The sequence below is a fragment of the Rhipicephalus microplus genome, chromosome 7 (assembly GCF_043290135.1).
Source record: "Rhipicephalus microplus isolate Deutch F79 chromosome 7, USDA_Rmic, whole genome shotgun sequence".
NCBI lineage: Eukaryota > Metazoa > Arthropoda > Arachnida > Ixodida > Ixodidae > Rhipicephalus > Rhipicephalus microplus.
Window position 1 is genome coordinate 32,743,430 of NC_134706.1, and position 15,419 is coordinate 32,758,848.

Here is a 15,419-nt window from a genome sequence, read left to right on the forward strand (position 1 = left end):
TTTCGAGAGTCCTTTCGCTGGTGCGCGGCGTTGCTCAATGTAGTATTCTTTGATTTCTCGAAACCGTGTTAAAGGTGTGGGACGTTCAGGTCTATCAGGGGAACGGGGAGTTTCCCGGGAAGTAAGCACGCGGGCCGCTGCATGTGCAACCTCGTAGAGGCGTCAACCTAAACCCACACTCATCCTCCCTAACCGTCGACCGGAGTTCCCTTGGGACAATGGCGGCGTTCAGAGCGAGACCAATGACTTGCCGTTGAGCATTTTCCTCTTCGTTGAGTAACGATTTAGAGCACTTGGTACTCTACAATGGGGGAGCACAAAGCCGTCCCGTGGGTCTTGCACGAGAGTGGGGGGGGGGGGGTTAGAAAAAGGGGGTAACGATTTAGAGCACAGGGTACTGTATTATGGGAGAGCTTAAAAGCCGTCCGAGAGTGCCACGCTGAATCAGACTTGTAATACTAATCGCGTTACCAAGCACCTATTTAAAACAAATATGAATTTCAAGAACCACCGCAGATGCCCAAGTTATGCAACTGCTTCTTGTGTATTCATTTAGAATTTTTCATACATTCTTTTTTTCTCTCCAACTAAACAACAAGGAAATTGTACTGCGCAAAGGCCTTTTAACTGCAATCTTCACATCATGTAATCTAAACGCCGAATTGTGCAATTATAAGCTCGCAAAGATGCGTACGTCATATAGGGGTGCACAGATGAAATAACCCTCTTTCAGCATGATCAGAAATGCTGTGTATCTGTAGTCGGGTCTTTTGACACGTGAGCCATGCGGCCAGGTATCTACACTTATTTCTCAAAGTACCCTCTCTTATATCAACAAACGATGCCATATACCCAAGTAACTACGCCATAAGCTCAAAGTCAAAAATTTTCAGCATTCTTTTTTTTTTTTTTGGCGTCGTATGAAAGGCCAAGCCCTCAAGAGCTTAGATAGTGCACAGATAAGCGCGAGCGCACTCTGAAAAATTAGTGACAGCATTACTTTAAAAGCTAGTTTCGTTTAGTACTGTACCGTGACGTCACAATATGGTGTGAGCTTCTTGTGACGTGCTGGAGCAAGTTATCATGACGCACGGAGGAAGGAAACAATTGAGGCGGGGCCATAACGTCACTCGTTGTGAAGCCGGGGTGAAGCCGGAAGTCGGTCATATTGACTGGGCAAATTCTCCTCCACCCTTCCTACACCGTGTTCTCCTCCCTTGTTTACATCCGAGTGTGAAGCAGGAGGCACGATTCTCTCTCTCCGGCTTGAAAAACACGTGGGCTGCGCAGCGCACGCGTCGATCAGAAACCAACGGAACGGGGCTCAACACGCTGGGGCCAGCGCGACACCGTTGGCGAAATCATCTAGTCGGAGTATTGACAGCGAGTACCGATACAGTGTCTAGAACTAGGCACTGTAGTACCGATTCGCCGACAACGAAGCAAGCACAAGAGAACGCGCGCTCGATGCATTGACAACAGCGAGTGTGAAGTTGGTGTTTTGACGTCATTGATTCGCGCACCACACAGACAACACGATTGGCCGGGCGCCGCATTCTCCGGTTGCTCACGCGGCCTACGTGGCGCCCTCTCACCGTGCCCGCGTTAAACTCACCGGCGTCAGCATTGTGCAAACGCGGTGACTTTGAGCACGGTGCCAATGACCCTTGAACGCGGTTGCTTTAACATGCCGAAGAGCCGAGCATATCAAGCGAAGCAGAAAGGGCGTCCTAACTCGCACACGCAAGTTGTTACAGTACGCATATCAAACAAGAAAATACATATATGCGCACACATGATGTCCTCAGCAGAAATGTTTCGTCCGTTGTCACAAACAGAAACACTGCGCAACCATTAATGACCTGCAATGCGTTCGTCGTGGTTCCCTTCTCATGGTGCACGAACGCGATTTCGCTGAGCACTCGAATACTTGATCCGCCGCACGGCACACTCATGGTTATACATAATGTTCGTGTGACGTCACTTCCGCCGTATTTGCGTATGCTCTCGCTCTCCCGACATACCTGGGTACCTCCGCGACGTGCCTACGCGCCTGACGATAGTTGTAGCGCGAGAACAAAACGACGACACACAGACAAGAAGGACACGAAAGACACTTTGTCCCTGTGTCGTCGTTTTGTTCTCGCGCATAACTATCGTCATGCCATACCAACTAGCCCAAGCTGCCACACTTCTAAGCCTACGCGCCGCTGTACTAGCAGTGCATGTGCTGACGGTGGGTTTCTGTGTGCTGCACGCGATGCTGCTCCTCTCTAAGTCTTGTAGCTAACAAGACTCAAGAGGGTTTGTAAACGTTGCTAGGTGTACAATAACCACCGGGAGAACATCGCGTAGCCAACAACTCAGAACAGAGCACGGATATTCGCCGCCGCGGGTCAGTACGAGACCTACGGAGGCGCACATGCCACCACCGCTCACTGCTAGACCAGCTACACTGCACAACACGTCACAGGACAGAGCGTCATGTCCTGTCCACCTGTACCTTTCCTGTTTGCGTGTTTGGCCTCACACTACGTAAAGTTCTCTCGAATGTAATTTTCAATGCCGCAATTCCAGACGCGTACGTGCAGATCCCGCTGTAAGTCTTCATCATCACGCCAAATGCAAAAAAAAAAAAATTAAAAATGCGTGACACTCGACCGGGAAAGCCAATAATTGAAAAAAAAAAACAGCAATAACTCGAAGGTCTGGAACAAGCCATCTCTTGACGAGGATTTCATGTACACCTCCGCAGCACATCACATTTTGACAAAGTCCTCCACGAAACAATGGTGTTACTACGAGTTGAGAACCATCTTCACTGCACTACGCTGCGCCATTAGAAGAAGCGAACTTTCCGAGAAACCTTCGAAAACATGGCGTCTATGACGTATAAGCAAGCGAAACCGAAAGGCGAGACGTGATAGAAGTCCAATCAACGCTTCGGTGATAGTATTGTGTCTATCAAGCTAGCCTATTCACTAAGTAGCCTGTTGGCTAAAACTGTAAATCTGTGATTGCAATCTAGACCTATGATAGCTCGACGCAAAAACAAATCTCGAAGGCCATGTTCTCGTCCGCAGCCAGAGCTGCATCGAGTAACGTTGAGCAAGAGCTAAAGATTACAGCTGACGCAGTTTTAATTGCTTTCATCTTCACAAACATAATAAACGAGACACTTTCACAAAGCTATCTATATATATTATTTAAACAGAAAACAAATGCTTTATGAAGCAATTGGGTGGCACGCATGAGCGTAGTTTTCGAGATCTGTTCAGATAATCTTGAAAAATCTGGCTAGGCCTTTGGCCTTTCCCACTTTAGAATGTCGCAGTCTTTAAATTAAACATTTAACAAATACAGCTATCCATGTAAATCACGTACACGTGTAGTTGAAAAGCACAAGGACGCAAATTACCAGTATACGGCTTCGCAATTCACTAACGGGCACGGAGGAAGAAAACGCTCCGTTCTTACGAGGTAGTACTTTGTCGGCACAAGTATTATACATAACTATAGTCTTTGAGATTACCAACGGACACGTATGGAGGGTAAGCGATGTGCTTTTGGATTGCAGATGGATCCGGCGCTTTTAACGATCGAAAGCACTGCCTCCGAGACTTGTTTTTGCTGCTTTTAGTACACAAAAGCATGACCTTTGAGATTTGCAGCTGTCATGGGAGGTGTTTAAAGCGATAACATATTCACGCAGTGCCAATAACACACACTCAGCATGTTCAGCATCTTGCAGCTTTAGTGATCAAAATTGATGAGCACCTTAGCAATAAAAAAAGTACAATGCTAAACGCAGCGACAACTAAAACAAATCTGGCCACCCAGAACTCTTAGTTTTCAAACTAGTTGTCAACCCAGTGCGTGGCGCCACTGTCGCGACGCCAACAACACGTGGGTGCCGCCGGTAAACCACGAGTCGTTGATCAACATCATTTTTCTCTGTTCGTGACATTTCGCGTTAATTCAGCACGCTCGGCCCACAACCGTTCGAGAGGGGAAGGCTAGCGATCACCCGCGGAGTCCTAACACAAAATGGTGAGTTCTCAAATCACCCACGTTTCGGAGTTGAGTGGACTCCGCACAGTCGTAAGCCTACAAGCAGTATATTGCGGCAAGGCACCGATTCACGTGTCAAGTTTTTCCAAACGAAGCTTCAAAAAAAAAAAAAAAAACAGTGACGCCTAAACTCGCGCTGTCCGCACTGCACTCGTAGATCTACCTCTTTATCGCGGTTTGCTTCAGCGTGGCTGTCGCGTGCACATTGGCGCCATTCGTGGCGCATTTTTGTTTACGTGCGCGGTTTTTTTTTTTTTTTTTACCGAACCATCAACTCGCCGTTCTCGACGCAACTGTCCGAGCGAGTCACCTCAACAGAGTTGGCGCGCATTCTAAACGTGACGTGATATCCCGCACTACTTGCAGCGTATGCCCCAGTCTGTATGTCCGAATCTCGCACCTCCGTCAAGTCGCGAGGTTTATAGCCACTTCGCATTAATTTCTGACATTATTGGGTAGTGACACATTGGTATCTGACGTCTTAAGCATAAGTTTCCATCTTGTGGAACGCAATGATGCAAGGGCAACGCTTGAACAAATACCGAGTTGCAGTTGGGAGTGCAACGAATGTCCGTCGTGTTCACGTTCCGCTTGCATTCAATTCTAGCGCCGTCTTTATCTCAATTATGAACCCTAACCAACTTGCCCGTCGATCTGTTATTCCGTAGCGCATGCTGGGAAAATTCGACTGGCCAAATAGACCCTGTGTGCATTGAAGTTAACGCGAAGGCTTCAACGTACGACGTCTGCTCATGGAAGTCTCTGACGAGCACCGACTTTTAAAGCGTGATACCCGAACGCCATCTTCGTTTTTGATAAATGTTCGAAATGTTTGTAATCGCAGACCGACGAAGTCAACCCAAAGGCTTACCCGCTGGCCGATCCGGAGCTGACGGCGAAGATCTTGAACATCGTTCAGCAGGCCACAAACTACAAGCAGATGAGGAAAGGCGCCAACGAAGGTGAGTGGTTCGACTCGAGGTTTCGTGCAGTCGCTTGCTCATTGGAAGCATCGTTTTTAATCACTGTGAGTAGCTAAGCATGGTTGTCTTGAACCACTAACATGGTTAGCTTAGAGTTGACTTAATGTGAAGTTACCTTTTTTTGATGGTGATGGACACCTCCGATTTCATCGTCGAGTCAAATGTACAATTGACTTGACGATGGCGATTCTCGAGTAAAATCTCGGTCTCCTTGTATTTTCTTTCAACGTTCGTTTCAATTTGCTGTATTTCAGAGGCCGAAATTCTCTATTTCTCTCGTTTTGTGTCTGGGGTGCTTCAGGTTTCCATATCTACAAAACATGCCAGCAGGGGCGATTTTGGCGTGTTTGACGAGCTACACATCTCCCGTGGTTATTTAAACTCGCCATACTAAACGAAAAGTCCGAGCTTGCCGAATTTTCCCGGGTATTTCTAGAAAATGTGCTTTCATATCGGGAGTATTTGTCGGCTATGCTGGTTCGGATTCCAGTGTCGAGTATTTTGCCGCATTTGAGCAATGTACATCGTGTGTGCAGGTGTACAACCAGACTGGCTAGTGGAAACCTACTACGCAGCAGTAACTTATTTTCAATAGTACTTCTCCAAAAAAAAAAATTGATCTTGCATTCAACGTTGTAATAGTTCTAGAGCAACACTGTCTTGCATGTGTTTTTGTCAATTTCCACGGACAGTTTCCAAGACTTAATTCTATGTTTTCCCTCTGCTCTAACACAAGATTTTGTCTGCACACATCTAGCAGTTCAACAGTGATAGGCAACATAAAAAAAACAGTGTGTTCATTTGAAACACCACGTCTTGAGTTTACAAAAGTCCTTATCTGTGCTTATTTTTCAGCCACAAAGGCTCTGAACCGAGGGCTCGCCGAAATCATCGTCATGGCTGCCGACGCGACGCCCCTGGAAATCGTCTTACACCTGCCGCTTCTATGCGAAGACAAGGTGAGCTTTACGTTGCGGCATGTTGTAATTCATCGCCTGGCAGCCACAAAAGGTCCCTTCTCTTTTGGCATCTGTTTTCAAAAGTGCCATGTGCAACACTTTAGGAGTTTTGTTTGCAAGCGAGACGTTGCACTCGTGCAAACTGGGAGTGAAAATGCAACGACGGTTGAGCTATGTCGTACATCTGAAACAATCTTGTCGTGCACACTAGCAGCATTTAATAATTCCAGCTCGAGGCATTCCAATCGGTTGGCCACTATATGATTTGCGAGTTGTTGGGTTTGCACTTCCCGAAATTGCCCCTTTATGAGATTACACCATAGTGGAAGGCTCCGGAAATTTGATCACCAAGGGTTATTCAACATTATCCAAATCTAAGCACATGGGTTTGCAGCCATAAAAATGCAACTGCCACGGCCGGGATTCGATGCCGTGACTGTTGGGTCAAGCACCGTGGCTGTCATCATGTTGCACTGGATGGTGGTGGGATTTGGCAGCATGCATTAGATGCAAACGTAGCGTGTATTAGCTTCGCACATGTAAGGAATAAGACATAGACCATACCCTTGTGTCGTCTGGTTCTTAGGTGTGCTACGCTAATAACGCTACGCCAACTCGCTCGTGCGGCAACCCTTCCAAAACCTAGCAGCGCTTGCATTTGTTTTACACAAGAAGAGCTGAATAGTATCCGACGAAGGTATTGTTGCAGTACCCTGGACCAGCACTTCTTCGCAACGTTACAGAAAGAAAAGCCGAATTGAGATCTTTAAAAAAATAATAATAATGAAGTGCAGACTTGCACCAAGATCGGTGCAATTAGTATTCTTTTCTCACTCGCCTTTGATTAGTGTTGCCACTCTAACTGCGGTGCCTGTTTTTTTATTCCAGAATGTGCCGTATGTGTTTGTGAGGTCCAAGCATGGTGAGTAATACTATGATCCTATCTAGCTTTTGCATTGCAATGACTGGGCGTCTTCGATTCGCATGTACCGCCCGAACTAGTGTACGAGGAGTAGCAATAGTCCTGAACCACACTTTGTTTCGACAAAGGCACGGGGCAACCGCACAAATTTTTTTGCACCTCCCCCAGTTGCAGTGCCGATTCGGTGCAAAACTGTGAGTACAAGTGGGGCAGACGATGCAGCATGTAGACACGGTCGCGGTTTTAACACCACTTGCACAGCATCTGCTGTGCCTGCCAAACGCAGGGTGCATTCGCGGCCCGGAGATCATCTTTCGTGTGGTTCACGAGCTCTAGTTTGCTCGTTTGCATGAAGTATGTTCCGCAAACAAAATGTGGCACTTTTGAGTATCGGTTAAAAGCAGTGGAGCCTAATCGAACGTAGTCATGCGTGCACCAAGAAGCTCAACTCTTTATCGTGAACTGGTTCATACGATACAGGCAAATCGAAGAAGCCCTTTCTATAGTATATTGCTAGTCTATCTAGTGAGACAGTATTAATGCAAAAGCAGTCCACAGTTACCAGAGATTGTTGAAACAATTTGAGAGGGCAAAGGCACCCTTCAAATGGTGTTGTAAGTGGTGCTTGAGAACTGCAAAAAGAATTTAAAGTGCGTTCATTCACTGGGAAACTGACGTCAAGAGCAGAGATTATTGATATACTCCTATATCGTTGATCCTATACAGAATAATGTTTTGTCTAGCATCAACCACATCGTCTCAATTCTTCTGCTGCTGTGTGCTAAGGTTCAATGTGTAGCCACAACAGCTCAGATTCCATGGAGGTGGCAGGCATGCACGCTCCTTTGTTGTGGTGTCAGGACTGCACTAAGAAGCCCCAAGTTGTAGGTTTCGAGATGAAGAGCGCTGAAAGCTATAGTACTCCTTCATTGTTCGGGGATCTGTGATTTTGAATATAAGTGAGGTTTCACTTATGTGCTACGGTATTACTGGAATGACAAAGCAACAAGTCGTTCATCGTTTAGAGTCGTGTGGTTAGCTGCAGTGCTCTAGACTATTTGTCACTGCCCAGGACTGACGCTTACCCTTTCTGGCTCTTGTACTTACAGCCCTGGGTCGAGCATGCGGTGTTTCAAGGCCGGTCGTCGCCTGTTCAGTCACGGTCAATGAGGGATCACAGCTAAAGCCTCAGATACAGAGCCTCCAGCAAGAAATTGAAAAGCTGCTCGTCTGAGTGAAGGAAAACAAGACAAAAATGAACTTCTCTGCCCCTCATCTTTATTCTCCGCTTTTTTTTTTTTTTCATAAATGAAATGCACTTGCTCGTCTTGTACATGATCTGCACTGCTACGTTTTTTTCCCCTATCCTCATCGTCGTGTGGTCAAACTGACTCTCCCAAGCACGGCGGTTTGTTGAACCCCCCCCCCCCCCCCCCCTTTTTTTTTTCATTCCACAAGTGACCAGAGGGATGAAAATTAAAGAAAATTAACACCCTCCAGACTGTATATTTCTTCATCTTTCTGCCGACTGTTAGCAAGTCTCTGCTCATTCTGCAATATTAGAAATGTTCCACTGAGCTGGATTCACACGACGGACAAAATAACCATTCGATACCAGGGATCGCATACTACGCCACCCGCTTCTGTGCTCCTCTGGTCTGTGGGGAGCGATTCATGAAACGGAGACCCGAATCGCAGTTGGGATTTCGGCGAAAGATACAGAACTTCTGGCGAGGAAACGCCTTCTGCTGGCAACAGCGGTTTTTTACAATGCAATCAAAATCTTTTGTACTGTTCGAGATTGCTGGCGAATATAGTGAACTAGAACCATACTGGCTAGTATACTCGCGACGACAGTTTTGGTGGAGTTTCTGCACATGTAGCCTTATGCGAAGTGGTCCAATTCGGCACGAGTCTCGTAACGCTGTAGGAAGTGATGGGGGTGTACCATCAGCGTTTCTTGTAGATGCAGACGCCGCTTAGCGTTTTATGGTACACGTAGAGAGTCTGGACTTTCTCCCGCGTTCGATAACGCTGTAAAGATAAATACACTGCCTTGATGGTGTGTGCTGCGTCCTCTCTCAAATAGCTCCATGTAAAAAAAAAGATAATAGAACCTTCGTATTTCACGTTGAACTGCACTCAATGGCTGTAGGACGCACACGATTTGGCTCTTTAGCCTTCGTTTTAACCCCAAGAAAAGTTGTCGCGGAGTATTGCTACTCGTAACGCTGCTTTTGCATCCCAAAATATTTCTTGATAAGCCATGGCTTAAACCAGATCGATCTCTTGCACTGAAGAAGTGCGCTCTCCTCTTCGTCGCCTGCTGCATCTTCAACAGCCATCGCGCCAAGGCTGTCTGCACAGTCACCTATGCTCCTGGGAGAGAGGGTAGGGCCAATCTGTCCTCGCCGTTGGGTGGTTTTCTCCGCTGACGTGTGAATACGAGTTGCGCAGAGATCGCGAACATGTCATGCGACTGATCCGTCCACGATCACATCCGTCGTGTGAATCCAGCTTCAAATTTGACGGCTAAGCATTGTTCACAATTGTGCAGCCAAAAGAAGTGGTGGCAACCCATGCTGATTGATTGATTGATATGTGGGGTTTAACGTCCCAAAACCACCATATGATTATGAGAGACGCCGTAGTGGAGGGCTCCGGAAATTTCGACCACCTGGGGTTCTTTAACGTGCACCCAAATCTGAGCACACGGGCCTACAAAATTTCCGCCTCCATCGGAAATGCAGCCGCCGCAGCCAGGATTCGAACCCACGCCCTGCGGGTCAGCGGCCGAGTACCTTAGCCACTAGACCACCGCGGCGGGGCGGTGGCAACCCATGCTTAAATGTTGATGGAGTGGCAAATTTTGAGCAAGTTCATTCAGAGACACTAGTAAAGCAGTCAAACTTGGAAGCAGCAAAGTCTATAAAAATAAAGCGGAACTGAGCAGTAGAATGCTGAAATAAATATTGAGTGATATTTTCTAGTTCTTGCCCTTAAAGGTACACTAAAAAGAAACAAAGACTTGTTTTGGATTGATAAACTGCACTCCGAGAACTTTAATGCCATGTGTTTCACTGTCACAAGTTCATTATTAGTGGAGAAAATCAAGGTTGAAGTTTCATTTTTAAATTTCGCGCCGAAATCTCCGCACGTCAATCAACAAATTTCAAAATGTATCTTTTGTATTTTCCCGACTCTGTTTCGGTAGAATTTTTCGAAACTTCGTATGCTAGATCTATGGCACCCACAGATCACAATGAGCTTTAATTTTATCAATTAGAAGCGACATGGGACCTAGTAGAGGCCACCAAAGTCTATGAACTCACGGTGTTTGATGTGGGATTCTCACGGTGGAGTCTCCACTCACATTTTCTTTTCATGCGTTTTCTCGCTCGCCAAGCTTCATGTCGCAGTAAGAGTGCTGTTTTTGGGATTGTGAAGTTGTACCTAACACACAAAAAACCGTCTTGCTCTTAAAGGGCCAGTAAATAACCCTGAGGTTCAAGAATTGTTAGAAAGAGAAATGTGGGCACTTTTATTTTGTGAACATGCCGCCACACGAATTTTGCGAATGCGTGCTATGTTAAAGAAGTTGAAAGGATTAGAACATCGGTTTCAGCTGGTTTCAAATTTTCGCGTGGCCTTGCCACCTTTCACCCTCACAGGAAGGGGAAGGCGTAGCCAGTCATCATGACTGCTTTAGACCAATCAACGAACTGCGTGCTAGCTCAAGTTGCGGATCAGCTACTTTGTGTCACTGCACGTGAAATGAGGATTGGTCAGGCGTAGGAAAGGAGCGCAAGAAACGTTTTTCAAAATGAAGCCTCTGCGCGGCACGCAGCGCTGCAATATTTGGTAAACATGATCGCCGCGGTCAATTCTACGAATTGCCGAGCTCCTCTGGGGAGTGTAAAAAAAAAATCTCAGCCTGTTGGCACTTCAAGCGTCACTTTAAAGGGGTACTGACATGAAACATTTCATTTATCATTTTGTTGCATCAAATGATAGGCCGAACCCCCGAGAGCCTAGGAAATGTGTAGATAATCATGAGTACACCCTCAAAAAATTAAATATGGGATGCTTTAAAAAGCTAGTTTCGGATCCTACAGTACCTTGACATCACGACATGGTATGAGCAGCGCCGCCAGGCAGTAGAATGTGCACACGCAAGTTTTCGTGAGATATCCTCGTCCACGCATCGCTTCTTCGATCACCTGCTGCGCGCCACACAGATGGATACTGTCGTGCCGTCAACGATGAACAAATTTTTCTCGACCGTTTCCGACAACAGCAACGACATCATCAGAGAGGAAGATGTTCAGCTTGTGGACCCTGCCAACCATTCCGCATTTGACCCTCTTGCAAGTACGTCAGATTTGAAATCAAACGGTTCCTTTGGCCCCTCATAAGCGTGTATCTTGTATTCGCGAGCACATATGCTACTCCAGACTCTGCTAGCTCGCTTCACAGGTACGCTGGATGACAGTGACCGCACGACTGCATAGCGCGAGCAGACGATCGAGAAGGCGACGCACAAGCTGCCCTTTTTTTTTGTGCTTGATGTCATTACAACTAGCCAGACTGGAGCGTGAAGTCACCAGGATTAGTACTCTAGCCTGAGGTCAAGTTAGTGTCGATGTCGATTAGTGTACCGCGAGAAAATTTAGTTTAACATCAAAATAAAATATCTCATCGGCGGTTGCCGAGCGTCCCACTTGCTCATGGCCGTCTGGATACAGGAGATTCGTATGGCAGTTACTAGTAAACTCGCCTTCGAAAAAGGTGTCAGTACCTGTTAAAGCAAGAAAACTTCGCCTAAATGCGATTTGCCGTTAATAGGGCGCATACCTACCCACAAATGATGTGCGACAACTACAAAACATTTTGAAATCAGGCGTGTCTGCCTTTCTAACCTTTGTTGCCAACTGCGCATTTTGCTAATTTATAGACTTCACAGGCGGATATGCATGCACATATCTGCCAAGCATTGCTTGCAGGTTACAAATCTTGGCTTAGCTGAGCGAGATCCTACAGATGCTGTAGAGGGCACCATGTCTGCTTCCTCGGTTGGAACGTGACATCATGAGCCGTACAGCGCATTCGACCAATATAGGGGACATGAAATTGGAGCTGTCGAACTGCATACAGCCCAGCACCGTCATAAAGGTCTCTGCTATAATTCATTTGAACCAATAAGAGTGACCTATGGCAAAATGCAAAGCACGTCTTTTTAGCAGGCAATAACCCAGGTTTTGAAAGTAGTTTATGGGTCACGGTAAAAAAAGGCTATTTCATTAGCTCAAACCTAAAGCAAGAAAATCTCAAGATATGGATTAGAACTATCAAACAGAACTATCATCATAAATTATTTACTACATCTTGGGTTTTGATCAAATTATACCTAGTGTGTAGCCTACCATATGGACTCGCATGCTACTGGCTCCTGCTGCAGTATATAAACGTGTGCTACTATTCTTTGCACACAACAGTAATGCGATAAAGAAAAGGTTACGCCATCCCCCACTAAAGAAAAGCATGTGTAGACGCAAAGCAGCAGGCACCAACGCTTACACTGGCGGCAACATCGACGCTGACGCTCATCGCGGCATCGCTCGAGAGAGAAACCTGGGGAGGCGCAAAGTACACAGTGATGGACCGGTGTTTCTAACTGGAGCATGCCATTCGCTACTAATGGGCAATGAGAGACAGAAGACACCAATTTGAAACAAAGACCCACAGTTTACTTTTAGTTAATGCGCACGCTGCGAATTTTTATTGTTCAACAACGCACAGGAGAAATCTCCCACCGAGTGGCACTATCAAAGAGGTCAAGATCCAGTGCCCATATACACTGAGTGGCCAGTGAACGATTGAGCAGCGCGAGCAGTCGGTTTTTATTTTTTTTCAACTAACCCTCTTTGGCACAGTGGACACCTACGGTGACCACCCTTTCAACCCTTTTTAGTAGGGACATCTAGAGATTCAGCGAGCAGACAAGTGTTTGCTTTTCCCGTTTAGTCTTTTGTGAAGATGCGCCAAGCGGCGCTAGTTATCCGGGGCGCATTTTTTTTCTGCCAAGAAAAAGTTTTGCAACAAGCATGCCATTTCCTGCACTGAACCCTGAAAGATTCTACGGGCGCAAAGGTATGTTAGCTTGCACGTGAACTTTTTTTTGGTGTAGCATGCAGCAGAAGAGTATTTTTTACTGGCTGTGCTAGTAAAAATGCACAGCTGATCAGTTTGATTTTGTACAGCGACTTTATTCAGGGTGGTTACCTACGCTGACCACCGTGCATGAAAGAGCTACGGGAGGGGAGCTCTCTGACTGGACGAAAAAAATTCAAAATAGAATAAATTTTTTTGCTCAAAACGTTTTTTTCAGTTCAATATCAAGATATTCCGTCCGACAATGACAGCTATGCTGGAAGTGACAGCTCAAAGGACGATGAATTTGACCCGGAAGAGGATAACCACAATAAATCTCCCGAAAAAGAATCCGTGATTACACAAGCAACTGAATGTGTCAGTGACTCACCGGACAACGAAACAGATGAAGAAACTACCCTCCCACTCCAAAAGGTTCCTGTGTGGAGCACTACATATCGGATGTCTCCACCGCCGATATTTCGACGTGACTGCGGACTTCCACCTGACATTCTAGCCATCAATAATATCACCCCATTTGGCGTTTTTAGTCTTATGTGGACGCCTGGGTGGATTGACAAGACTTTGTTTGAGACGAATCTTTACACACAGCAAGAAAACAAGCGCTATGTTCCCACAATAGACAAAGAATCACGTGCGTTCTTGGGCTTCAATTTGTTGATAGGATTCATAAGGAGTCCCACCTATCGCGACTACTGGTGCAGCGCACCTTCTTTGAATGACCCATTCATTTCAAAAGTCATGACTGCGAACAGATTTGGATGGCTGCTGTTCTATCTTCACCTAAATGACAACTGTTTGCAGCCAGAGAGGGATGATCCGACTTCTGAGAAGCTGTACGAGGTACGTCCGCTTTTGCCGGAAATTTCCGCAACATTTGCTCAGCACCACCTGCCGACAGAATGGACTTGGTTGCACCAGAAAGGACAGGATGCTAATCCCTCTACTGTTCGTTATCCAGGTCGCTTTGTGCTCTACGGGGCATATCGCTGTGGCCGGTGATCCAGCCAGTTTGCAAGTCAACACAACACCTGCGCCAGACCAATGCGCCATGGACGCAACGAAACTGCTACCACCCGACATCAACGAAAGCATGCTGCACAGACAGTGGCGGACTGCCACAGTGACGTCAACAGAGGGCCCTCATCTCGACCGTATAAATACCGGGCGCAACGACGGATCTTTCAGTAGAATTGGTTGCACCAGAAAGGAGAGGATGCTAATCCCTCTACTGTTCGTTATCCAGGTTAGTGAGCAATACACTCCTTCCATTCGAGATGACTCCCTGGCCTTGATGGTGCTGCCAAGTCCACATTTTCTTCTTGAAACTGTCAAAGATTGTGCTGATGTTATCGACTTGCTGTTACTAACCGCTGGCGATATAGAAACCAATCCGGGGCCAACATCAGACTCAGAGTCTGAATCCAGTTCGACTAACGACCTACTGAAAAAAATTTTGAAACAGCAAAGGGAAACTACCAAATCTTTGAAAGAATTGACTTCCGACCTAAAAAGAGTCGAATCTGCAGTGACCAACGTTCAAGAAAGGGTTACGTCTATTGAAAAGGAAATATGTCGCCTGCAAACGCTTGAACAAAAGTTGACGGTATGTGAGGAAGCCTGTAGCAGCTCAAACATCCAACTTCTTGAACTATCGGCCAAAGTAGACGACCTAGAAAATAGGAGCAGACGCAACAATCTCGTAATATACGGTATTAATGAAGAAGTAGACGAAGATTGGAAGTCACTGGAGGCCATAGTTAAGCAAGAAGTATTCCAGAAAGTATTAGGCATAGAAGTAAAGTCATTAGAAAGGATTCATAGAGTGGGAAAATATCACAAAGAACGCCACCGTCCGATTATCCTTCGACTTTATTACTTTGCAGAAAAAACCAGAATTTTGTCCTGCTGCAGCAAACTGAAAGGAACGAAAATAGCAATTTCGGAGGATTTTTCAAAAATAGTGCGTGATACACGACAGAAACTTTGGCATTCAGCAGCACAGGAAAGGGCCGAAGCCTTAAAAGTGTCACTAATTTATGACAAGTTAAAAGTGGACGGAAAACTGTTCGTCTGAGATTCGCAACACAATCGAAGGGTTAGAATGACAAAATTAGTTACGCCTGCGCAAAGGCAGCCGGAAATTCAAACGAAGAAATGACGGGAGCGTTCTAAAACCCTTCAAATTGTATCACTTAACGCACGCAGTGTTTTAAACAAACTAACTCTTTTGGAAAGCCTAGTACTAAACCACAATCCACATATTTTAGTTATTACAGAAAGCTGGTTGCACGAAGGCGTGCTTGATTCTAA

At 46.1% G+C, this 15,419-nt stretch overlaps 1 protein-coding gene across 1 annotated transcript; it reads left to right on the forward strand.

Moving 5' to 3' along the window:
• The first annotated feature begins 3,897 nt into the window (after positions 1-3,897).
• On the forward strand, positions 3,898-8,434 carry hoip (NHP2-like protein 1 hoip). Its single transcript, XM_037431017.2, has 5 exons — positions 3,898-4,050; positions 4,916-5,033; positions 5,910-6,013; positions 6,902-6,935; positions 8,045-8,434. Exons 1-5 carry the CDS (start codon positions 4,048-4,050, stop codon positions 8,167-8,169), a joined length of 384 nt encoding a protein of 127 aa, XP_037286914.2. The 5' UTR covers positions 3,898-4,047; the 3' UTR covers positions 8,170-8,434.
• Positions 8,435-15,419: the final 6,985 nt, after the last annotated feature.